At 40.1% G+C, this 26,548-nt stretch overlaps 1 protein-coding gene and 1 pseudogene across 1 annotated transcript; both read right to left on the bottom strand.

Annotated features, from left to right (window-relative positions):
- Positions 1 to 2,131: 2,131 nt before the first annotated feature.
- LOC108177883 (protein DEK-like) lies at positions 2,132 to 24,025 on the bottom strand (annotated as a pseudogene).
- A 437-nt stretch (positions 24,026 to 24,462) lies between these two features.
- On the bottom strand, positions 24,463 to 24,786 carry LOC100350423 (small ribosomal subunit protein uS10-like). Its single transcript, XM_051859156.2, has one exon. The coding sequence runs from the start codon at positions 24,784 to 24,786 to the stop codon at positions 24,463 to 24,465; it is 324 nt and encodes a 107-aa protein (XP_051715116.1).
- Positions 24,787 to 26,548: the final 1,762 nt, after the last annotated feature.

The raw sequence follows: 26,548 nt of genomic DNA, 5'->3' as shown, positions 1-26,548 counted from the left end.
CAGGCAGAGTTAGACAGTGAGAGAGAGAGAGACAGAGAGAAAGGTCTTCCTTTCATTGATTCACCCCCCAAATGGCCGCTACGGCTGGTATGCTGTGACGATCCGAAGCCAGGATCCAGGTGCTTCCTCCTGGTCTCCCATGAGGGTGCAGAGCCCAAGCACTTGGGCCATCCTCCACTGCCTTCCTGGGCCACTGCAGAGACTGGAAGAGGAGCAACCAGGACAGAATCCAACACCCCAACCGGGACTAGAACCCGGGGTACTGGCACCACAGGTGGAGGATTAGCCTAGTGAGCCATGGTGCCGGCCTAGCACCACCTTTTCAAAAGACTATTCTGGGGCCGGCTCTGTGGCACAGTGGGTTAACACCCTGGCCTGAAGCGCCAGCATCCCATATGGGCTCCGGTTTGAGTCTCAGATGCTCCACTTCTGATCCAGCTCTCTGCTATGGCCTGGGATAGCAGTAGAAAATGGCCCAACTCCTTGGGCTCCTGTACCCATGTGGGAGACCCAGAAGAAGCTTCTGGCTCCTGGCTTCGGATTGGTGGAGCTCTGGCCGTTGTGGCCGATTGGGGAGTGAACCAGCAGATGGAAGTCCTCTCTCTCTCTCTCTCTCTCTCCTTCTCCTCTCTCTGTGTAACTCTGACTTTCAAATAAATAAACGAATCTTTTTTTTTTTTAAAGAAAAGACTATCCTTTCTCCAATATGTTTTCTTGTACCTTTGTCAAAAATCAATTTTTTGTACATGTGTGGATTAAATTCTGGGCTGTCATTTGTATTCCATTGATCTGTGTGTTTATATGTATCATGTTGTTTTAATTACTATAGCTTTGTAGTATGCTTTGGAATCAAGTTTTGTGATACCTCCAGCATTTTTTTCCCTCTCAGAGTCCTTTGGCTATTCTGGATTTTTGTCGTTCCATTACGAATTTTGGGATTGCTTTTTCTAATTCCGGAAAGAATATCGTTGTTATTTTGATAGGGATTTCATTGCACCCACAGATTATTTTAAATAGTATGGCATTATATTGATGTTAATTCTTCTGATCAACAAAAAGCAATATCTTTTCATTTTTTGAATCCTTTGTGATTACTTTCATCAGTGTTTTAAAATTTTCCTTTTTGAGATCTTTCACTTTTTTGGTGAAATTTATTCATAATTTTTAATCTATGTGTATGATATTTCTTAGTTTCTCTTTCAGCAAGATCATTACTCATGTATAAAAATTCTACTCTCTTTTGTATGTTGATTTTATATTCTGTGAATTTACTGAATTGGCCTTTCTATTCTAACAGCTTTTTTGGTGGAGTATTTAGGTTTTTCTATGTGCAAAATCATGTCATCTGCAAATATGGATACTTAGACTTCCTCTTTTCCAATTTTGATGCCCTCTACACTAATTACTATTGCTAAGCTTCCAATAATATACTGAGTAAGTATGGCAAAAGTAGACATCCATGTTTTTTTTTTTTTTAAAAAGATTATGTGTTTATTTATTTGAGAGGCAAAGTTACAAACAGAGGGAGAGATAGAGTTTATTCCCCAGTTGACCGCAATGGCTGAAGGTGGGCAAATCAGAAGTCAGGAGGCAGGAGCTTCTTCCAAGCACTTGGGCCATCCTCCACTGCTTTTCCAGGCCATAAGCAGAAAGCTGGATCAGCTGGGAGACCAACCACGCCCATATGAGATGCCCATACTGCAGGTAGAGGTTTGCCTACTATGCCACAGTGCTGGTTCCGCCATCCATGTCTTGTCTCAGATCTAAGGGGAAATGCTTTCAGCTTTTTTCATTCAGTTTGATATTTCCTATTGGTTTGTTATATAGACCCTTTATAATTTCGAGGTATGTTCCTTGTATTACCAAACTGGAGTTTTGTTTTTTTTTTTTTTAACATGAAGGAATGCTGAATTTTATCAAACGCTTCCTCTATATCTTTCAATATGAGCAAATGGTTTTTTTTATTTCTTCTGTGACTACCCTTGCATCCCTAGGATAAATACCTCTTGATCTTGTTCAGCCCAAGCACTTTGGCCATTTTCTGCTGCCTTCCCAGGTGCATCAGCAGGGAGCTGGCTCAGAAGTGGAGCAGTTGGGTCTCGAGTTGGCGCCAGCTTCACAGGCGGCAGCTTTACCTGCTACGCCACAGCTCGGTCTCCTCTTCAGATTTTAAATTAAGAATGCGATCAGAGCTGTGCTCAGATTCACTGCCTTTTTTGGAACTGTTTTGACTTTTTGGGGCTGCTGCTGTCTGCCTTCTTAGCATTAGCACTTCCTACAGACATCTTACTTTTAGCAGCAACTCTGTTCTGTTTTTCTCTTTTAGATGTCTTTTTTGGTGGTTCCGCTTCACTTTCTTTATCTTCATCACTACAAGATTCAGCTAACAGAACTTCTGGGGTTGGTCCTCTTCACCTTCCTGGCCATTCCAGAACTGTTCTGTTCCTTTTTACTGCCTTCATTGGTAGCTTTTTCAGAGTTTGGCAATGGTTTGCAGAGGCTTGGGATGCATGAAGAGATTCAAAATCCTCTTCGTAGTTTCTTATTTATATCTGATTGTTTCAGTTCCAGACCTCCAAGATTCTCTTTAACATGGCATTTCTAAAATTTTCATCATTTCTTCCCTTTTATACTGAATCATTCCTTTTTCAAATGGAAAACTATTGTACTGACTCACATTATTCTTTAAGGAAAACACTGTCTCATCTATGGTAAAGTAATGTCTATAGATTTTTTTAAAAGAGATTTATTTATTTTTGTGTGAAAAGCAGAGTTTCAGAGAAGAGAGAGACATGGAGAGACCTTCATCCACTGGTTGACTCACCAAATGGTTGCAGTAGCCACGACTGGGCTCGGATGAAGCCAGGAGCCCAGAAATTCAGCTGGCTCTCCCACATGACTGGCAGGGCCGAACACTTGGGCCATCGTCTGCTGTCTTCCCAGGCACATTAGCAGGGAGCTGGATTGGAAGTGAAGCAGCTGGGACTTGAACCACTGCTCATGGAGAATTCTAGTATCTCAGGCAGTGTGGCTTAACCCAGTGTGCCACAGTGCTGGCCCCAGAAGTGTGTGTAAATTTCTAAGTTCATCTGTTTTCTTCTTGCTCAGGAAAGGTTATCTTTTTCTTTTCCCAGTTTATGCCCCTCTCTTGTGCAATTTAAGTGACTCTCTTTGTAAGGAAGAGACTTGTATTGTCACCCTTGCTATGTTTTTCTTTAACAGATAGACAGTGACAAATCTTTGGCATTTGGGTAAAGGTGTTGTCTTCCGTGATTGCTTCCAGCTTGTCAGGGGAATCACGTGGGCACTACCTAGGACTGCCACTTTGCCAGGAGCTTGGGGTATTCCAGGGTTCTGCCTGCAGGGATCCAGCAGGTGGTAGAGCCCAATTTAAAAAAGGATGATCCACTCCATAAATGTCTGCCCTTATTATCCAGGGGACTGTATGTTGGCCTCTGCAGGAGGAATTTTGTTATGGTATGATGAAAGAAATCTTGGTTCTTGTCTCATATTGAAGAAGAATTTCCATGCAGACAGGGACAGTGAGCAAACTAAGATATATTTAAGTGAGAAACCTCCTGCTGCAGCAGTCAGGGGGGGCTTTGAGGGAGGAATTGCCTAGGAAACTTGCCAGTGCTGGGTTTTTTTATACACAAAAGTGCCTATCTAGGTTTAGCCAATCAGGGAGAAGCAGAATGACAGCTAACAACCCATCAGAGGGCTACAATAACAGCCAATGAGGAGGCTGGAATAACAGTCAACCAGAGGGCTGGTGTAATAACAACCAATCAGAGGTAAGGATGAAACCCATCATGGAGCTGGAACTGAAATCCTGTCTTGCCTGTTCATGATAAAACTAAGAAACCCATCAGAGGGATGGGAATTGGTAATGCTGTTTAGCACACAACAAAACTAAATGTTGCTACAGGGAACCTGTGGGAGGAGTTGAGTACTTTGTCTACTCTTAATGGGACTCTGCTCCTTTTTCTCATTCCTATTGGGATCTGACTTAACTGCTTATTAGCCCATCTAACCCCTCGGAAGTTGGCACTGAAGAGGTTGACATCCTCTTCATAATGATAATGATTGCATTATCATTTAGAAATTGATTTGCTGTATTCTGGAAGAGATAATTTGAATTGGTTTGTTTACAAGAGGAGTAACCGGGACAGCCCCAATCAGGACTAGAACCTGCGGTGCTGGCGCTGCGGGCAGAGGATTAGCCTAGTGAGCCGCGGTGCCAGCCAATTTATTAATATTTTGAGATGTTTTAGTTTTTCTTTGAGAAGTAATTTTATGGATATATTCTGAGTGATGGCCATCCTTTATAGTTTGGTGAGGTGTGTTTTGTGAATCAGCTTATTGTTTACTTGAATATTCTATTTCATCAAAATTTCTCTCTCATGTTTAAGAACAGCTTTTGCCCCAGTTTATATGTTGCTGTACAGCAAACTATCTTTAGTGACTTAAAATTATATTATTTGTTTTACACTGAAATATGAAATTTGAGCAGAGTCCAGTATGAACAGTTTGTCTCTCTTCCATGTGATGTCAGCTGGAATACCTTTAAACCTGGAGACTACTTTGTATCATTGATGAATTTGTTCACACTATCTAAGAAGTTGAATTTGTTGTCAGAAATTTATCCATTATTTAAAATTAACATTTTAGTATCAGTGGGACCACAGTGATGTACCTTTGTTTAAATTTTTAAAAAATTTATTTTCATTTTATTTGAAAGAGAGACAGAAAGAGAGGCAGACAAACATGGATCTCTCATCTGCTAGTTCACTCCCCAAATCCCTGTAATAGCCAGGGCTGGCCAAAGCCAGGAGCCAGCAACCAATCCGTGTCTCCCATATATATGGCAGGACCCCAAGTACTTGAGCCATTCCCTGCTGCTTCCCAGGGTGCACACAGGCAGGAAGCTGGATTGGAAACAGAAGAACTGAGATTCAAATCAGGCACTCTGAAATGATGCGGGCATCACAAGCCACGACTTAACTTCTGTGCCAAACACACAAAGAAAAAAATTCACTTTGATAATTTAGACAAGCAAGTTTTTTTCCTTTATATCACACATCATATTTTACTGTGTATAGGAAATGAAAATGATTAATAATGAAGTAAGACTGTCTTTTCTAATCTTTTAAATTGTTTTGCCTTTAAATATATTTCTCTTATTATTTAAAGTACAGGGACAGACAGTGCTAGAAATGGATAACTTCTCCAATCGCCTTTAAATAGTTTTGCCCACAGCTATCTCTTTCATTATTGAAAACACAGTAGATTATAATGGATGGTTAGGGTAGTTTTCCTAGGAAAATTTAAAATTGCTTTATCTGAATACTGTAGTGAGAATCCGTTGTTGACAGCTTCCTCCAAAGACTGTGGGAAAGCTGCTCTGACAACATAGCCTTCAAATATTGTGCTCTAAAGAAGAATGTGGCTTACTTATGTCTCACATGGGAGTTTTGAGGTGAGCAGTCCAGGCAAGGATGTCTCTGCTGCACACAGTGATTCTGGGATTAGGTTTCTTGTGTTTTGTGGTTCTTCCCTGGTCTGGGGTCTTATGTTTATCTGCATGGTCAATCTGAATTTCAGGCGCCCCCCAGGTAATTTTTTCTCACAAATAAGTGAAAGGTCAAGTTGGACACTAATGCTTATTTTAAATTGATGACAACAATCACATGGCTACACTTGGCTTCAAGAATGGTGAGGAAATACAGTGTTAGTAGGTCAACTATTGCTTAAATTATATTATTTTAGAATAACAGGATAATGGATTTTCGTAGGCAATTAGCAGTGTCAAATACTAATGGTAGTACAGGAATTGGCAAGAAAGGAAGTGAGTTTTTGGGGGTAAGTTCTGGAAAAACTTTGCTATTGGTTTAGTCATAAAAAATGATTTAATGTGGTTAAATTGCTTTCAGGAAACTGAGAATTTATTCATATTAGTTTCCCAGTTTGGGACGGCTGAGATATCACAATACCCACCTCTCTCTCTCTCTCTCTTTCTCTCTCTCTCTCTCTCTCTCTCTCTCTCAAGATTTATTTATTTATTTGAAAGACAGAGTTACAGAGAGGCAGAGGCAGAGAGATAGGTAGATATGTAGATAGATAGATAGTTAGATAGAGGTCTTCCATCCATTGATTCACTCTCCAGTTGACCGCAATGGCTAGAGCTGAGTCAGTTTGAAGCCAGGAGTCAGGAGTTTCCTCCCTATCTCCCATGCAGGTGTGGGAGCCCAAGGATTTGGTCCATCTTCTACTGCTTTTCCAGGCCATGGTAGAGAGTTGGATTGGAAGCGGAGTAGCCAGAACTCGAACTGGCGCCCATATGGGATGCCAGCACTGCAGCTATGACCTCACCAGCTACATACACCACAGCACTAGCCCATCATCTCTTTACAAATGAATCAGAGTTACATTAACTGTCTGTTCCCTGGGACAATTTCTGGTCGATTGGACTTTGATTCCAAAACACAGACACAGAAGTTTTACTTTGCCAAGTGTTAAAGTGATGGAAGACAGGAATGACTTTCTGAGCTACTGCAATTGAGGTGTGAGTTTACTTAATGGGAATACATTAAGTGCTGCTGATTGAGGATGAACCTTTTGATACCAGCTGTTATAAAGCATTCTTGATTGGCCATTTTATGCTTTTGAAAATCTTGTATTAAATCTTCCTAAATGTGAGTTGATGAAATAGAACCATTTTGTCTCCCACACCACACATCTAAAGGGATAGTTATGCTATGTCCCAAATTGGCCAAATCATCTTTTTTAGCATTGAAAACATTAACTTGCAGGAGGTATATGAAAAATCTCTATAGCTTCCATTCAATTTAATGAGAATATAAAGCTGCTCTAAAAATAAAATCTAATAAAAATAAACACTGGTTTGTATGTAGAATAATATGAAAAATTCACTATATTTAGCTAACCTAGTAACTCAGTCTGCATATGGCATTTTATTCTTTCTGGCCCCTCCTCATGCTCTCCTCTCTCCCATATCTCTTGTTCCATACTTACTTCTCAGACACCTTTACTTACAAATCAGTCCCTGTGAGTGGCATGATGTAGGTTGGGATGTTTGGAATACATAGGGATAATGGTGTTGGGACAGACTTGACAGGTTTATGAGTGATCCTGGAACATTTTGCTAAAACTACGGAGATGAATTCTTGTGTATTTTTGTTTTTGAAACTGTTTTGGCTCTACTCACTTTGCTACTTGAAGTGTGGTCCCTGGAAGAGTCACATCATACGAGATTGTTAGAAATGCAGAATTGGAGGTCCTACTTCATACTTTCTGATTCACAGTGGGGATACTAACCACACTTCCCTGTGGGAAGCACTGCGCTGGAAAATAAGATATTTGATGAAACCTGGTTATCTAGTTTCTTATAGAATTTTAATAAAATTACTCCAGGTTTACTGCCCCATAGATAAAGCACTTTAGTCAAGTCTCATCTCCTTGAGACTTTAGAATCATCATGGAGGAGTCAGTGTTGTGGTGTAGTGGGAAAAGCCACTGCCTGCAATGCTGGTTTGAGCTCTGGTTCCTGTCCTGGCTGCTCCACTTCCAATACAGCTCTCTATTTATAGCTTGGGAAAAACAGCATAAGATTCCAAGTTCTGGGCCCTTGCCACCCACATGGGAGACCTGGAAGAAGATCCTGGTTCCTGGCCCAGCTCTGGTCATTGTAGCCATCTGGGGAGTGAACCAGAGGATAGAAGGCATCTCTCTCTCCCTTTCTCTCTCTCTCCCCTCTGTTAATTTTGACTTTCAAATAAATAAAAATTTCTTTTAAAAAATTTTATTATTATTTATTTATTTATTTGACAGGTAGAGATAAGATAGTGAGAGAGAGAGACAGACAGAGAAAAAGGTCTCCTTTCCGTTGGTTCACCCCCGAAATGGCCACTATGGCTGGCACTGTGCTGATCCGAAGCCAGGAGCCAGGTACTTCCTCCTGGTCTCCCATGTGGGTGTAGGAGCCTAAGTACCTGGGCCATCCTCCACTGCCTTCCCAGGCCACAGCAGAGAGCCGGACTGGAAGAGGAGCAACAAGGACTAGAACCCAGTGCCCATATGGGATGCTGACACTGCAGGGGGAGGATTAACCAAGTGAGCCATGGCGCTGGCCCCCAAAATTTCTTAAAAAAGAAAGAAACATCATGGAAAAGGGAGGGAGGAAGGGACTATCATCATGTTCTTAGAATTGCATCTACAAATCCACAGTGAATCTGTTAAAAACTAATTAAAAATTACAATAAAAAATTAATGAAAAGAAACACCATGAAGCCCTATGGTTCACCAGATAATTGAAGCAGCTCCTTTTAGTGTAACCTGGTGTGGCAGTTTGAACTGACAAAAATGTAAATGCAAAGCATAGGCTGAGAGAAATGATTAATAATACAGATATCTCACAAAGGACTTCTCTCTAGAATACATAATAAACTCTACAAGTCAATAATAATAGGATAAACCAGGAGAAATGGTAAGACATTTGAGTGGACACCTTACAAATAACGTCAGTAAGCATATGAAAAGATACTGCACATCATTGGCACAAAAATACAAATTAAAGTTATAAGATTTGATTTGCAAGCCCACTTGACTGACTACCATGAAAATATGCAGCCACACAAAGTGATGGAAAGGATGTGGAACACTGTGCCTTGCCACTGAAAGTATACAATGGTACAAACTTAAAAGTTTTGCATTTTCTTAAAATGTTAACCATGACTGAGAAATTCCACTTCTCTGGGTGTTTACCCAAGAAAGAAGAAAACATATATCCAAGAAAAGATTTGCATAAAAATGTTTGTAGCAGTATTATACATATGGTTCCCAACCTGAATCCAACTCAAATGTTCATCAACAGGTGAATGCATAAAGGCACCATGATGTATCCATATAACAGAATGTCAAACAGCCATCAAAAGCAATATATGTAGCAATATAGAAGAGCAGGATAGAGCTATGTAAAATGATAGAAGTCTAATCTTCAATAGTTACAAGTGGCATGATTCTACTTACCTGAAATTCTGGTAAAGGCAACTTGTCTACAGTAGCAAAAAGCAGACAAATGGTTACCTGGGGCTTAGGGTTTAGAAGACTTGACTGCAAATGGGCACAGAAAAACTTTTTTGGGGGTAATAGAATTCTATACCTTGATTACTGTGGTAAAGTGTGTCTGTGTGAAGAATTTGTTAAAACTCATTCAGACACATTTAAAATGAGCCAATTCTTCTGAATTGTACATTATTAACCAATAAAATTGACTTAAATACACCCCTCTCTGCTCAGAGCAAACTTAAGCTCCTAATTACCAATATCTATTCTATAACATCTGAGCAAGCCTTAATGTGTAGCTTCCTTGTTCTTTCTGTTTTCCCCCTAGGACCTTAAAAAATAAAAAAAGGAAGATAAGAAAAAAAATAATTTGAAAACAATCCAAAGATGTTTATTTTTAAATTTTTTTAAATAAAGATATATTCATTTATTTGAAAGACAGAGTTACAGAGAGAAACAGAGAGAAAGGTATGGGGGAGGGAAAATGAGAGGGAGAGAGAGAGAGAGATTCCATCTGCTTGTTCATTTTCCAAATGACCTCAATGTTTGGGGTGTTCCAGGCCCAAGCTAGGATCCTGGAACTCAGTCTGGGTCTCTCACATGGTTTTCAGGAGCCCAGGTCCTTGGACCATCTTCCAGTGCTTTTCCAGGTGCTTTAACAGGGAGCTGGATGGAGTTGGAGTAGCTGGGACTTGAACCCATGCCCACATGGGATGCTGGTATCACAGAAGGCAGCTTAACCTGCTGTACTACCATGCCAGCCACTGAATTTCTTTTCTTCTACAACTTTAATTATAAAAGTCTTTCATGTTCTCAAAAACTGGAAAAAGAGAAGGCAACAGTCTGGTAGTACAAAAATATGCAACTGGAAGAGATTAGCACCAAGTAGATGGAGCAATTAAATCCTACCCAGCAATCTGACAACAAAAGCAGATTTAGACAAAGTGCTAAGCCAATGGCTCTAATATACCCCGGGATATTCATTACCTAGGAGAACTTTCCAAGTTAATGTAGAGCTGGGCCATTCTGGAAAGCTAAGCTAATGGGCTGGGAATTTGACTGTGTGTTTTGAAATATCTCCACAGTCAACAGCATTGCAAAGCACTGTACTAGCATGGAACAGAGCTCTACAAGCTGCCAGGATTTCTCATCCAGATGGCGGGTTTGAGTGTGAACCACAGTGGACTGCAGTCCAATAGGTAGGGATGCCATTTACAGATCATAGTATCTTTGTAAGGATCTGCAAGATATTGAAGTATGTAAATGGTAAATAAAGGCTATCTACATCTGATAAAACCAAAATTTCTCTTGATAATTTGTTTTCAAATTTTGCTTAGGATGTGATGGTGGGAGGAGGGGCAGTATTGTGGTCCAGTGGTTGAGTTTCTGCTTGCAACTCCAGTATCTCCTTTCTAAGTGCTAGTTTGAGTCCCTGCTGTTCTTCTACCAATTCAGCTTCCTGGTAATGTTCCTAGGAAGGTGATGGATGATGGCCCAAGTTCTTGGGCCCCTGCCATTCATGTGGGAGACCTGGATGGAGTTCCTGACTCCTGGCTTTGGCCTAGCCCATTTAGGGAATTGTGGCCATTTAGGGAATGAGCCAGAAGATGGAACATCTCTCTGTCTCTCTGTCTCTCTCTCTCATTATAGCTCTATCTTTGTTTTAAAAAAAGATGTGTATGGGGGGCTTAATGGGTAAAGCTGCTGCCTCCAGTGCCAGCATCCCATACAGGTGCCAGAATGAGTTCCGGCTGCTCTGCTTCCAATCTAGCTCTCTGCTCTGGCCTGGGAAAGCAGTAGAAGATGGCCCAAGTTCTTGGGCCCCTGTATTCATGTGGGAGACCTGGAAGAAGCTCCTGGTTCCTGGCTTCAGATCTGCCCAGATCAGGCCATTGTGGCCAATTAGGGAGTGAACCAGTGGATGGCAAATCTCTGTCTCTGCCTCTCTGTGGCTCTGCCTTTCAAATAAATAAATAAATAAGTAAATAAATCTTTTTTTAAAAAGATGTGAATATCAGAAGGAACTCACAATGAATTTAGAGCCATAAATCAACTTAAAGATTCTCATAGCATGAAAACTAACTCCTTAGCTGTTTCCTTAAATTATCACCAAGTATTAGCAGTGACCTCTCATGAACACCAGTAATAATTAAACTACACGTCAAAGTTGTTATGACTCCTTTTAGTATTGCACTCAACTCAGAAATGGTGGCTAAAGTGAGTTAAAATTTCCAAAGTTATAGAAGCTTTAGAATTTCTGAACAACCACAGCATGAATGCACCATTCAAGGCTTTAATAGTTTTTATGTTCCATATTTACCTAGCATAAACCAAGGTGTTAATATTTTATGTACCATGTTTAGGATTTTTTGGGAAGATTTTTCTTTTTCTAAATGTTATTTATTTTCAGCAGAGGGAAAAGAGATAGAGTGAGCTAGAGAGCTCTCCTGTCTGCTATTTCACTCCCCAAATGCTCACAGTAGGTAGGGCTGTACTGTGCTGAAGGTTGGAACCAGGAACTCAATCCAGATCTCCCACATGGGTGGCGTGGGCACAACTGCAAGCAGTCATTTTCCTCCTTTAAGCATTCTGGAGTGAGGAACTGGAGGCAGGTCTCTAATCCAGGTCCTCTGATTAGGGACACTGGCATCTTAAGCCTTAGGCCAAATGCCTGCCCCAGTAATAGTTTTCAAATGTCATAATATATAAAATTGAAAGGAAATTTTACCTATGAAGTAAAATTGACTTTCTAAAATGCCAGGGGAAAAATAAAAACTGATATAGAAACTGAAATGAAATGTAAATTCTGATCTATTTCTTTTCTTAAACTCAGCAGTCTGTCCACATCCCCTTGTTTTATCTCCTCGTAAGTTCTATTTTCTATTACTCCAACTTCAACGTATGGCTCCCAGGTTTTCAGCACTTTTCATTTGAGTGACTCATGGACACATAGAATTTCTCTTCTTACCTGAGAATTTCTACACTATCATTTTGAGGCCTCAAGGAAGTTTCAACTGCTTTGGTCTTCACTTCCCTCCAACCCTAGGGGAAGGTGGGTAGCTCAGAGGTGTCAGAGAAGAAGGATCTTAATCTTCTGGTTTCTAAGACAGTAATTCAATGATATAATGAATTCCAGTCTTTTTTAAAATTAATTAATTTTACAAAGAAACCTTTTATTTCATGAATACAAATTTCATAAGAACAACTTTAGAAATATAGTGTTTTTTTCCACCATACTGCCCTCCCAATACTCTCACCCTTATTCCTCCTCCTTCTCCCATTCCCAGTCCCATTCTCCGTTAAGATTCATTTTCAATTAACTTTATACATAGAAGATTCATTTCCAATTAACTTCATACACAGAAGACTAACTCTATACTAAGTAGAGTTCAACAATTTACATGCACTCACACTCACAAACAAAACTGAGAGCAAGCTTTACAGTTGACTCTCGTAATACAACTCATTGAGAACAGAAGTCCTGCAAGGGAAGTTAGTGCACAGTGACTCCTGTTGTTAACAATGAACGCTCTTATGTATGATGTCAGTGACCACCTGAGGCTCTTGACATGAGCTTTCTAGGCTATGGAAGCCTTTTGAGTCCACAAACTTCATCAGTATTTAGATAAGGCCATAAGCAAAGTGGAAGTTCCCTCCTAGCTTCAGAAAAAAGTACATCCTTTCCCCTGGGGTCTCATTCACAGAGATCTTTCATGTAGAACATTTTTTGCCACAGTGTCTTGGCTTTTTATGCCTGAAATGCTCTCATGAGCTTTCCAGCCAGACCAGGATGCCTTAAGGGAGTGACTTTGAGGTCAGCATGCTACTTAAAGCAATTGTCATTCTATGAGTCTGCTGTGTGGACTGCTTCCCATGTTGGAACATACTCTTCTTAATAATTATTATTATTACCAGACACTTGATCCTATTTATCTGATCACTTTAACACTTAATCCTATCTACATGCTCACTTTAACAGTTAATATTATCACTTTAAGACTTAATATGACATTTTTACCACCCAGATTAATGGGATTTGGGGTCCCATGGCACTTTTTTAAATGTACCCTTAGAGGGGATTAAGATGGCGGAGTAGGGAGGGAGCTTGCTGCTCTAGTCTAGGAGAAGATAGCTTAAAAAAAAGTGGAAATAGGGATTAGCGGCAAGATGGCGGAATAGGAAGGGAGCACACTGATAGTCTGGGGAGAGATAGTTTAATAAAAGTGGAGATACTGCAGGTTCAAGGAAGAGTAGGGGAGGAAACAGCAGAAGAAACTCTTCCGGAATGCATGACTCACAGCGGACCTGCGTGGAGAGCGTGGGAGCCCACAGTTCGGGACACCAGCGGCAGACTCAACACACCAGCGCTGGAACGCGAGGTGAGCCGAACCTCAATAGCCCGAGACACCGGCAGGCAAGCGGAGAGAGGAGACTAGAGGGAACGACCCCCGGCGGGGGGAAGTTCGCCAGGCTAGCTGGAAGAGAGAGAGAGAGAAAAAAAAAGGGTGACTGGTACAGACATGGGTTTCTCTCTCTCCGCTCACCTCTCAAGGGCGAGCAAGACAAAGAGCAGGCGCCATCTTGGACATACGTCATAAGCAGAGCGACCTCAGGTCTGCACCGGCCCTGAGCCTAGCAGAAAAACCTGACTCTGGGTGGGGCGAATTAACAGGAGATTAGGACCTAGTAAATTTGTGGTGCTACTGAACTGAGACTGTGAAAAAAGAGACGGTGGGGGAGAGAACTCACAGAATTCACGTGAGCACTCTCCAGAGACGCTACAATTCCATAACTTTGGCAACCCAGTGGGAGACTGAAGGAGAATTTGAGCCCACTCTGAGGGCCAAACAGATTCCCTGTGTGGTCCTTGGGAAAGAGCTTCCGATCTCTGGCTCCTGTGGGTATATCATTTGCCTGCTAACTACCTCCAACTTCGTTCAGCTGTGCGGAATAACTTCCCTTTTGAATCAAAAAAAGAAAAAAAAAAAAAGAAAGAGAGAGAGAGAGATTTACCACGCCTAACCTGGGAGTGTCACCTTTGGCACACCAAACAGAGCTCTCAGGCCACACCCATCTCAAGCCCTAAGGCTCCATCAAAAACAGATAGTCCACTTAATCTAGAGTCATAGTATAACAAGAAAAAGCACCACAGTGAAGAAACCAAATATCTCCAATATGCCAAATAACAAACGCAAAAACCGAGGTAATAAAAACAAGGAAGTCACCATGACGCCCTCAAATGAAAAAGACACCCCAATTCAAGATTATGAAGATGATGACATAGAAGAAATGCAAGAAGCAGATCTCAAAAAATTGATAAGAACATTAAGAAGTTCTCAAAAACAAATTCTTGAACTACACAAATCCTTAATGGACAAGATAGAAAATCTCTCTCGTGAAAATGAAATATTAAGGAGGAATCAAAATGAAACGAAACAACTAGTACAATAGGAAACTGTGATAGTGACTGAAGTGAAGAATTCAATAGATCAAATGAAAAACACAATAGAGAGCCTTACAAACAGAATGGGTGAAGCAGAAGAGAGAATATCGGACTTAGAAGACAGAGAACAGGAAAGGATACAGTCAGACCAAAGAAAAGAAGAGGAAATTAGAAATCTAAAACATATTGTCGGGAATCTTCAGGATACTATTAAAAAACCCAACATTCGGGTTCTAGGAGTTCCTGAAGGCATGGAGAGGGAGAAAGGATTAGAAGGCCTTTTTAGTGAGATATTAGCAGAAAATTTCTCAGGTTTGGAGAAGGACAGAGAAATCCTAGTACAGGAAGCTCACAGAACCCCTAATAAACACGACCAAAAGAGACCCTCACCACGACACGTTGTAATTAAACTCTCCACAGTAAAACATAAAGAAAAGATCCTAAAATGTGCAAGAGAGAAACGTCAGATTACTCTCAGAGGATCTCCAATCAGACTCACCGCTGACTTCTCATCAGAAACTCTACAAGCTAGGAGGGAATGGCGAGATATAGCCCAGGTACTAAGAGAGAACAACTGCCAGCCCAGAATATTATATCCTGCAAAGCTATCATTTGTGAATGAAGGTGAAATAAAGACTTTCCATTGCAAACAGAAATTGAAAGAATTTGTCGCCACTCGTCCAGCCCTGCAAAAGATGCTTAAAGATGTGTTACACACAGAAACACAGAAACACGGTCATCAATATGAACGAAGGTAAAGGAAGGAAACCAAGGAAGGAAAGCTCACAGCAAAAGATCACAGGGAATTCAAAGCATATATTAGAACTTATCTTTGGCAAATGGCAGGGCAAAGTTACCACTTATCATTAGTCACATTGAACGTGAATGGCCTGAACTGTCCAGTTAAAAGACACCGATTGGCTGATTGGGTTAAGGAACAAAACCCGTCTATTTGCTGCTTACAAGAAACACATCTTTCCAACAAAGATCCATACAGACTGAAAGTGAAAGGCTGGAAAAAGATATACCATGCCAACAGAAATGAAAAAAGAGCGGGCGTAGCCATCTTAATATCGGACAACATAAACTTTACCACAAAAACTGTTAAGAGAGACAAAGAGGGACACTATATCATGATTAAGGGATCAATTCAACAGGAAGATGTAACAATTATCAATGTATATGAACCTAACTACAGGGCACCAGTTTATCTAAAAGATTTATTAACGGACTTAAAGGGAGACTTACACCCCAATACAGTAGTACTGGGGGACTTCAATACTCCACTCTCAGAAATAGACAGATCATCCGGTCAGAAGATCAACAAGGATACAATAGATTTAAACGACACTATAGCCCAAATGGATCTAACAGATATATACAGAACTTTCAGTCCTACAGCTAAAGATTTTACATTCTTCTCAGCAGTGCATGGAACCTTCTCTAGGATTGACCACATACTAGGCCATAAAGCAAGTCTCAGCAAATTCAAAAGAATTAGAATCATACCACGCAGCTTCTCAGACCATAAAGGAATGAAGTTGGAAATTAGCAACTCAGGAATCTCTAGAGCATATGCAAACACATGGAGATTGAACAACATGCTCCTGAATGAACAATGGGTCATAGAAGAAATCAAAAGAGAAATCAAAAACTTTCTGGAAGTAAATGAGGATAACAGCACAACATACCAAAACTTATGGGATGCAGCAAAAGCAGTGTTAAGAGGAAAGTTTATATCAATAGGTGCCTACATCAAGAAATTGGAAAGGCACCAAATAGATGAGCTTTCAATTCACCTCAAGGATCTAGAAAATTACAGCAAACCAGACCCAAATCTAGTAGGAGAAGAGAAATAATTAAAATCAGAGAAGAAATCAACAGGATTGAATCAAGAAAAACATTCCAAAAAATCAGCCAAACGAGGAGCTGGTTTTTTGAAAAAATAAACAAAATTGACACCCCATTGGCCCAACTAACTAAAAAAAGAAGAGAAAAGACCCAAATCAATAACATCAGAGATGAAAAAGGAAACGTAACAACAGACACCACAGAAATAAAAAGAATCATCAGAAATTACTACAAGGACTTGTATGCCAGCAAACAGGGAAACCTATCAGAAATGGATAGATTCCTGGACACATGCAACCTGCCTAAATCGAACCAGGAAGACATCGAAAACCTAAACAGACCCATAACTGAGACAGAAATTGAAACAGTAATAAAGGCCCTCCCAACAAAGAAAAGCCCAGGACCAGATGGATTCACTGCTGAATTCTATCAGACATTTCAAGAAGAACTAACTCCAATTCTTCTCAAACTATTCAGAACAATCGAAGAAGAGGGAATCCTCCCAAATTCTTTCTATGAAGCCAGCATCACCTTAATTCCTAAGCCGGAAAAAGATGCAGCATTGAAAGAAAATTACAGACCAATATCCCTGATGAACACAGATGCAAAAATCCTCAATAAAATTCTCGCCAATAGAATGCAACAACACATCAGAAAGATCATCCACCCAGACCAAGTGGGATTTATCCCTGGTATGCAGGGATGGTTTAATGTGCGCAAAACAATCAATGTGATACACCACATTAACAGACTGCAGAAGAAAAACCATATGATTATCTCAATAGATGCCGAGAAAGCATTTGATAAAATACAACACCCGTTCATGATGAAAACTCCAAGCAAACTGGGTTTGGAAGGAACATTCCTCAATACAATCAAAGCGATCTATGAAAAACCCACAGCCAACATCCTATTGAATGGGGAAAAGTTGGAAGCATTTCCACTGAGATCTGGTACCAGACAGGGATGCCCACTCTCACCACTGCTATTCAATATAGTTCTGGAGGTTCTAGCCAGAGCTATTAGGCAAGAAAAAGAAATTAAAGGGATACAAATTGGGAAGGAAGAACTCAAACTATCCCTCTTTGCAGATGACATGATTCTTTATTTAGGGGACCCAAAGAACTCTACTAAGAGACTATTGGAACTCATAGAAGAGTTTGGCAAAGTAGCAGGATATAAAATCAATGCACAAAAATCAACAGCCTTTGTATACACAGACAATGCCATGGCTGAGGAAGAACTTCTAAGATCAATCCCATTCACAATAGCTACAAAAACAATCAAATACCTTGGAATAAACTTAACCAAGGACGTTAAAGATCTCTACGATGAAAATTACAAAACCTTAAAGAAAGAAATAGAAGAGGATACCAAGAAATGGAAAAATCTTCCATGCTCATGGATTGGAAGAATCAATATCATCAAAATGTCCATTCTCCCAAAAGCGATTTACAGATTCAATGCAATACCAATCAAGATACCGAAGACCTTCTTCTCAGATCTGGAAAAAATGGTGCTGAAATTTATATGGAGGCACAAGAGACCTCGAATAGCTAAAGCAATCTTGTACAACAAAAACAAAGCCGGAGGCATCACAATACCAGATTTCAGGACATACTACAGGGCAGTTGTAATCAAAACAGCATGGTACTGGTACAGAAACAGATGGATAGACCAATGGAACAGAATTGAAACACCAGAAATCAACCCAAACATCTACAGCCAACTTATATTTGATCAAGGATCTAAAACTAATTCCTGGAGCAAGGACAGTCTATTCAATAAATGGTGCTGGGAAAACTGGATTTCCACATGCAGAAGCATGAAGCAAGACCCCTACCTTACACCTTACACAAAAATCCACTCAACATGGATTAAAGACCTAAATCTACGACCTGACACCATCAAGTTACTAGAGAACATTGGAGAAACCCTTCAAGATATTGGCACAGGCAAAGAATTTCTGGAAAAGACCCGGGAGGCACAGGCAGTCAAAGCCAAAATCAACTATTGGGATGGCATCAAATTGAGAAGTTTCTGTACTGCAAAAGAAACAGTCAGGAGAGTGAAGAGACAACCAACAGAATGGGAAAAAATATTTGCAAACTATGCAACAGATAAAGGGTTAATAACCAGAATCTACAAAGAGATCAAGAAACTCCACAAAAACAAAACCAACAACCCACTTAAGAGATGGGCCAAGGACCTCAATAGACATTTTTCAAAAGAGGACATCCAAATGGCCAACAGGCACATGAAAAAATGTTCAAGGTCAATAGCAATCAGGGAAATGCAAATCAAAACCACAATGAGGTTTCACCTCACCCCGGTGAGAATGGGTCACATGCAGAAATCTACCAACAACAGATGCTGGCGAGGATGTGGGGAAAAAGGGACACTAATCCACTGTTGGTGGGAATGCAAACTGGTCAAGCCACTTTGGAAGTCAGTCTGGAGATTCCTCAGAAACCTGAAGATAACCCTACCGTTCGACCCAGCCATCCCACTCCTTGGAATTTACCCAAAGGAAATTAAATTGGGAAACAAAAAAGCGGTCTGCACCCTAATGTTTATTGCAGCTCAATTCATAATAGCTAAGACCTGGAACCAACCTAAATGCCCATCAACGGTAGACTGGATAAAGAAATTATGGGATATGTACTCTTTAGAATACTATACCGCAGTAAGAAGCAACGAAATCCAGTCATTTGCAACAAAATGGAGGAATCTGGAACACATCATGCTGAGTGAAATAAGCCAGTCCCAAAGGGACAAATACCATATGTTCTCCCTGATCGGTGACGACTGACTGGACACCAAGAGGGAAACCTGTTGGAGTGAGGTGGACACTATGGGAAACGATGACTTTATCAGCATAGCCCTGACTGTTAATGAACAACTTAATACATTATCTCTCTTAGTAGTTTTTTTAATCTGTTCTACTTAATATGACTGATTTAGTTCTGTAATTGATGCACAGTTATTCTTAAGTGTTGAAAATTAACTGAAATGTGATCCCTGTTGAACATGGGAGTGGGAATGGGAGGGGGAAGAGATGTATAATTTGGGACATGCTCAAGCTGACTTGCCCCAAGTGGTGGAGTTGGAAGCATACCAGGGGATTCCAATTCAATCCCATCGAGGTGCATTTACCAATGCCATCTCACTGTTCCAGGTGATCAATTTCAGTTCACAGTTGGTCATGGTGGAGGGACTGGGAGTCAAAGGGACACATAGACAAGTCTAGTACCTGCTAACGCTAACCGATGGAGTAAATAAAGGGGAGAGTGATCCAACATGGGAAGTGAGATACTCAGCAGACTCATAGAATGGCAGATGTCCTAAATAGCACTCTGGCCTCAGAATCAGCCCTAAAGGCATTCGGATCTGGCTGAAAAGCCCATGAGAGTATTTCAGGCATGGAAAGCCAAGACACTCTGGCAAAAGATCTCTGTGAGTGAGATCCCAGTGGAAAGAACAGGTCTTCAAAGAAGGAGGTACCTTTCTCTGAAGGGAGGAGAGAACCTCCACTTTGACTATGACCTTGTCTAAACAAGATAAGAGTCGGAGAACTCAGAGGGCTTCCATAGCCTTGGAAACTCATGACTGGAGCATAGGGAGATTACTGATGCCATAAACAGGAGTGTCAATTGGTAAAGTCAACAACAGGGGTCACTGTGCACTTACTCCTCATGTAGGATCTCTGTCCTTAATGTGCTGTGCATTGAGATTTAATGCTATAACGAGTACTCAAATAGTATATTTCACTTTGTGTTTCTATGGGGGTGCAAACTGTTGAAATCTTTACTTAATGCATACTAAACTGATCCTCTGTAAAAAAAAAAAAAGAAATTATCAATTCCCAACTTGACTCTCACTGGGATTAAACATGACAATAGGTCTGCTCTGATTTCATCATCGTTTAAAAAAATCATCTATTATTCCTCACTTTATGTTTCTGTGTGGGAGCAAACTGTTGAAATCCTTACTTAATGTATACTAAGCTGATCTTCTGTATATTAAGATAATCGAAAATGAATCTTGATGTGAATGGAAGGGGAGAGGGAGTGGGAAAGGGGAGGGCTGTGGGTGGGAGGGACGGTATGGGGGGGAAGCCATTGTAACCCATAAATCGTACTTTGGAAATTTATATTCATTTAATAAAAATTAAAAAAAAAAGTTTAAAAAAAAAAGTTGAAATAGTGCAGTGTCAGGGAAGAGTTAGGGAGAAAACAACAGAGGAATGTCTGCGCAAATTGGAGCGACACAGTGGACACCACATGCCTCTAAGTATGTCCTGAAAGAAGACACTCCACTAAGCCACACAGACATAGTCCAAAGATAAATGCCATAACAATAAAAAAACCAGAGGAAACCAACGAGTATCTCCACAAATGCTGAATAACAAATACACCAGTTCAAGAAACAAGAATAAGAAAGCCAACGTGACTCCCCCAAAAGAACACAACACTTCAATACTAGATTGTGAAGATAATGGAATTGAAGAAATGCCAGTAATGGAATTCAAAAAGTTGATCATAGGATTACTTAGAAGTAATAAGATGGAAATGCAAGAACTAATGAAATCCACACATAGAAACTAGCCTTTTTCCATTCGCAGGGGATAGTCACAAGGCCCTTCCATGATTTCCTTGCATTCTTTTTTTTTTTAAACTTTTATTTAATTAATATAAATTTCCAAAGTACAGCTTATGGATTACAATGGCTTCCCCCCATAACGTCCCTCCCACCCACAACCCTCCCCTTTCCCACTCCCTCTCCCCTTCCATTCACATTAAGATTCATTTTCGTTTCTCTTTATATACAGAAGATCAGTTTAGCATACATTAAGTAAAGATTTCAACAGTTTGCTTCCACACAGAAACATAAAGTGAAAAATACTGTTTGAGTACTAGTTATAGCATTATATCTCAATGTACAGCACACTATGCTGCATATCCTAGGCTAGGGGTTGGCAAACTGCAGCCATGTTTAAATGTTTTTATAAAGTGCACAATTAAGTAAAAATTTTACATTTTTACACTTGATCTTAGCCAAAAGTCCGAGAAGCAATAAAATTTTACATTTTAAATAGTTGATCAAAATATCAAGAGAAACATTTTGTGATGCAATTGATCCCAACAGCTTTCATGTTATAATGGCAGAGTTGAGCAGTTATGACAAAGACTGTTGACTCATGAGACCTGAAATATTTACTGTATGGTCCTTCACAGAAAACATTTGAAGACCTTATGCCTAGGGCTTCTCTTTGCTCCTGAACTCCCTCGTCCAGGTGATCTATTTCTAATTTGCCCCAGGACACCCTGGATATATAATTCCATCCCCTTTATGTCACCACACATACATAAAAAACATTCCCATGAAATCTTTACAGGTTTTTGAGGGCTTTACTGGATTTGTGGGGAAATGATATAAGAAAGGATCACAAAACACATTGTACACTCTTGCCATCCTGTTTGCAATACCCTGTTCTTCTTTCTCTTGTTTTATTCCTCTCTCCACCTGACATAACCCAGAATTTCTTTCTGGTCATTTCTATAACTTTCAGTTTCCCTGCAAGTCTTGCTGTCTATCTGAGGCTGGTGCATGGGAATCATTTCTAAACAGAGCTAGTGTAATCTTTGCAAAGGAATTCTGGTGAACCCAATTTTCTCCACTTCATTACAATAGGAGGACAATAGTTCTCTAGAGATTTAGTTGAAGCTGAGCCCTTTTTCTGGGAGCTAATGGCTTTGCATTGCAATGCTCTTAACCTGGATCTCAGTTGAATCATAACGTTTCTTACTTTGGACACTTGATCTGTGTGTTCTGTTAGATATCAGACCTCTGGATGGTCTTTTAACTTTAATCCTCCTGCCTACATCAATGAAAGATGGGATCAGAGGCTATTCTTTCAGATGCTTTCAGCTGCTTAAACCCATAATTATAGCAACCTGGTTTTTATTGTACAAGGTTTAGCAATTTAGTTTTTAATCAAAGTAACACACTTAGAATGTTAGTGAGAATGACATGTCTGTGATCTGTTGTTACACAGAAAGATTGCCTGGTGAGTAGTTAGGGTTATTAAAATCTGCAGCAATGTCAGAAATTCTGGCTGGATTCCTGATTGACAATGATTGGAGGATATTTATTAAACTCTTCTGAAGGCTGCGTTTTGTTCTCCTGGTCATGGTTTTAGAAGAGAGTTCTTGAAAGCACAACTATAGATAGTAAAATATATCTATGAAATCTGTCACATTTTCTTTTAGCATATGTAAGGAAAATTTCAGTAAGTATGTTTGCATATTATTGTAGATTTCTAATAAAGCTTTAAATTCTGCTCTAAATGTGTGAGATTATAGAAAAATAAAAAAGGCATAGTAGGCTCAAAAATCCAGAGAAACTTCTCTATAGGGGTAAAAATATCAAAGGTTTGATTGTTTTCAAATGCAGTTTTGCTGAACATTAGGTGAACATGCAAGGATTAAAGGGGGATCACAATTTAATGTCCTCTATTCTGGAAATGAGATAGAAAGAGGCTATTGTAGGCCTATGACTAATAGGAATCTGTGGGCCCAGGGAATGGAATTTGGCCACATTGAAAGAAACTGAACAATCCCATCAGTGGCTCAGTAAGTGAACTGGTTTTGCGGTATTATGTCAAATAACTTTGAAAGAAGAACTTGAAAATTATCAATATAAGACTGAAGGTCCACCTGGAAGGAGGAAGAGGAGGAGAAGAAAAGGAGCAGGAGGAGGAAGAGGGAGAGAGAGAGATAGATAGATAGAGAGAGAGGTAAAGAGAGAGAGGAGAGAAACATATAAAACAGACTCAAAATTCTACAATGAATTAAGAAATCTTAAGTCAAGAATGATGGTGCAACAAACCAATAATCAATTGGATAAAAAATTAGACATCAAATTCCAAAGCCATAAAGCAGATAAAAATTTTGACTCTGTGGGACTGCCATTGTGGGTTAAGCCTCTGCCTGTGATCCTTCCATCCCATGTGAGAACCTGTTCAAGTCCTATATGTTCCACTTCTGCTCCAGCTTCTCACTAATGTGTCTGGGAAAGCAGTGGAAGATGGCCCAGGTACTTGGATCTCTGCCACCTGTTTGGGAGACCCAGATGGAGCTCCAGGCTGCTGACTTTGGCCTGGACCAGCCCTGGCCACTGAAGCCACTTGGGGAATGAACCAGTGGATGGAAGATACCTCTCTCTCTCTCTTTCTCTCTCTCTTTCTTTACCTCTCTCTTTCTCTCTCTATCTTGTTTCTCCTCTCTCTGTAACTCTGCAACTATGCCTGTCAAATAAATAAATAAACCATTAAACATTTGACTGTGTAAAAATGAATGAAATTTGTGTTATGATAGCCATTGCATTGATGGTGGCATCAATTGATTGGCTCTGATTGCTAAAGAAGACACACAGGATCCAAGTGACAATGTTTGTGTTACAGGATTTGTTTTGTTTTGTTTTGAGAGTGATACAAAAACATCTTTAAAATAAAGGTATGCATAACATCTAAAGGCAGCCTGGCAGCAAAGGTTTTGGAGCAGGTAGGTACAAACTCCATCTGTATTCTCTATGAAGGTTCATACCAGGATTCACTTTATCTCTCAGATCAGGAACCACTGACATGTGTACAAGAGACCTGAGAACAAAGGAGACTCAAATGGAGTTCAGATGCTGCTGTTTCTACTTTGCTGATCATTTAGGCATGTTATTGCTAAGTAACCACCCTGTATGACAAAGCTCTTCTAGAGTCTTCATGAGAACAATTCCAAATAATCAATCTCACAGTTATCAAACAACATTAATAAGTTGGTATAAATTACTCCCAAACTCACTTGAAGCCCATGTTTACAAAACAACACTATCAGTTTGTACCTAGACCAGACATTAATGCTGTACAGGTAGTTCTTCAAAAACAATTTAGTAAATTCTAGGCTTGCTGGAATTAATTCTCAAAACATATGCACCAAAAACACAGTCAAAAACAAATGAAAATCTAGGAAAATGAGTTACAACTTAACATTGTGGATAAATGGTTAATTTCAATAATATACAAAGAATTTCTACAAATTAATATTGAAAATATAACAGTTCACAATCTCAGAAGGGCTGTGCAAGTCAATGAGCCGTTTATGGATTCGCATCTGGAAGCGGTCCCATGTCTTAGAACCTTCACCACAAGGGGTTTTTCTTGTAGTGATTCGCAGTGTCTTGGTAGGCATCCGAACAGGTCCTTTCACTTTCAGATTCTTCTCCTTTGCTCCTCTGATCAAGTCAGCACACACCTTCTCCAGGGACTTGACGTTGCGACTGGTCAGGGTGATCCTAATTCGGTGAATGGCCACCTCTGGTTCCACAGGTGTCTTTCCGGTGTCTTTAAAAGCCATGGCTGCGGCGCGGCTTCCTGACCTACTTGTTCCTCGGCGAGAGCGAACAGCGGTGAGTCAGGAGCAGGAGCGGGCGCAAACACGCTCCGCACCTAAGGCTACCGCGCGTTCTACTTAATATGACTGGTTTAGATCTGTAATTGATGCACAGTTATTCTTAAGTGTTGAAAATTAACTGAAATGTGATCCCTGTTGAACATGGTGGTGGGAATGGGAGAGGGAAGAGATGTATAATTTGGGACATGCTCAAGCTGACTTGCCCCAAGTGGTGGAGTTGGAAGCATACCAGGGGATTCCAATTCAATCCCATCGAGGTGGCATGTACCAATGCCATCTCACTGTTCCAGGTGATCAGTTTCAGTTCACAGTTGGTCATGGTGAAGGGACTGGGAGTCAAAGGGAACACATAGACAAGTCTAGTACCTGCTAAAGCTAACCGATGGAGTAAATAAAGGGGAGAGTGATCCAACATGGGAAGTGAGATACTCAGCAGACTCATAGAATGGCAGATGTCCTAAATAGCACTCTGGCCTCAGAATCAGCCCTAAAGGCATTCGGAGCTGGCTGAAAAGCTCATGAGAGTATTTCAGGCATGGAAAGCCAAGACACTCTGGCAAAAGATCTCTGCGAGTGAGATCCCAGTGGAAAGAACAGGTCTTCAAAGAAGGAGGTACCTTTCTCTGAAGGGAGGAGAGAACCTCCACTTTGACTATGACCTTGTCTAAACAAGATAAGAGTCGGAGAACTCAGAGGGCTTCCATAGCCTTGGAAACTCATGACTGGAGCATAGGGAGATTACTGATGCCATAAACAGGAGTGTCAATTGGTAAAGTCAACAACAGGAGTCACTGTGCACTTACTCCTCATGTAGGATCTCTATCCTTAATGTGCTGTACATTGAGATTTAATGCTATAACGAGTACTCAAACAATATATTTCACTTTGTGTTTCTATGGGGGTGCAAACTGTTGAAATCCTTACTTAATGCATACTAAACTGATCCTCTGTAAAAAAAAAAAAAGAAAAAAAAAAAAGAAATTATCAATTCCCAACTTGACTCTCACTGGGATTAAACATGACAATAGGTCTGCTCTGATTTCATCATCATTTAAAAAAATCATCTATTATTTTTCACTTTATGTTTCTGTGTGGGAGCAAACTGTTGAAATCCATACTTAATGTATACTAAGCTGATCTTCTGTATATTAAGATAATTGAAAATGAATCATGATGTGAATGGAAGGGGAGAGGGAGTGGGAAAGGGGAGGGTTGTGGGTGGGAGAGACGGTATGGGGGGGAAGCCATTGTAATCTATAAGTCGTACTTTGGAAAATTATATGCATTAAATAAAAGTTTAAAAAACAAACAAACAAACAAAAAAAATAGCAAACTAATACCTCCATATAATAGGATATTATTGAGTGTTAAAAAATGAATTATTAAGCTGTGAAGACACAGAGAACCTTAAATGCATATTGCTAAATAAAAGTTCAATGTAACAAAAAAAAAAAAAAGAAAATGATAACAGTTCAGTAATGAAAAGGACATTAACATACACTTTATAGCAATGAAGTCATTCAAACACATGAAAAAATGGTCTTCAACCAACTTCATGGAAAAAAAAGTACTTATTGAAATTTCACTGAAATCTCACTTTTCACCTATTGTGTAGGTAGAAGTCAGAAAGTTTGAGTTCACATTGTGTTGGCAAGGCTATCAGCTAATCATACTCCTCACAGCCAGGCAATAGGTCCTTTCTTGA

The sequence above is a fragment of the Oryctolagus cuniculus genome, chromosome 4, assembly GCF_964237555.1.
Source record: "Oryctolagus cuniculus chromosome 4, mOryCun1.1, whole genome shotgun sequence".
Taxonomy (NCBI): Eukaryota; Metazoa; Chordata; class Mammalia; order Lagomorpha; family Leporidae; genus Oryctolagus; species Oryctolagus cuniculus.
Note: the sequence above shows the minus strand (reverse complement) of the source record. Positions and strands in the feature narration are given on the sequence as shown.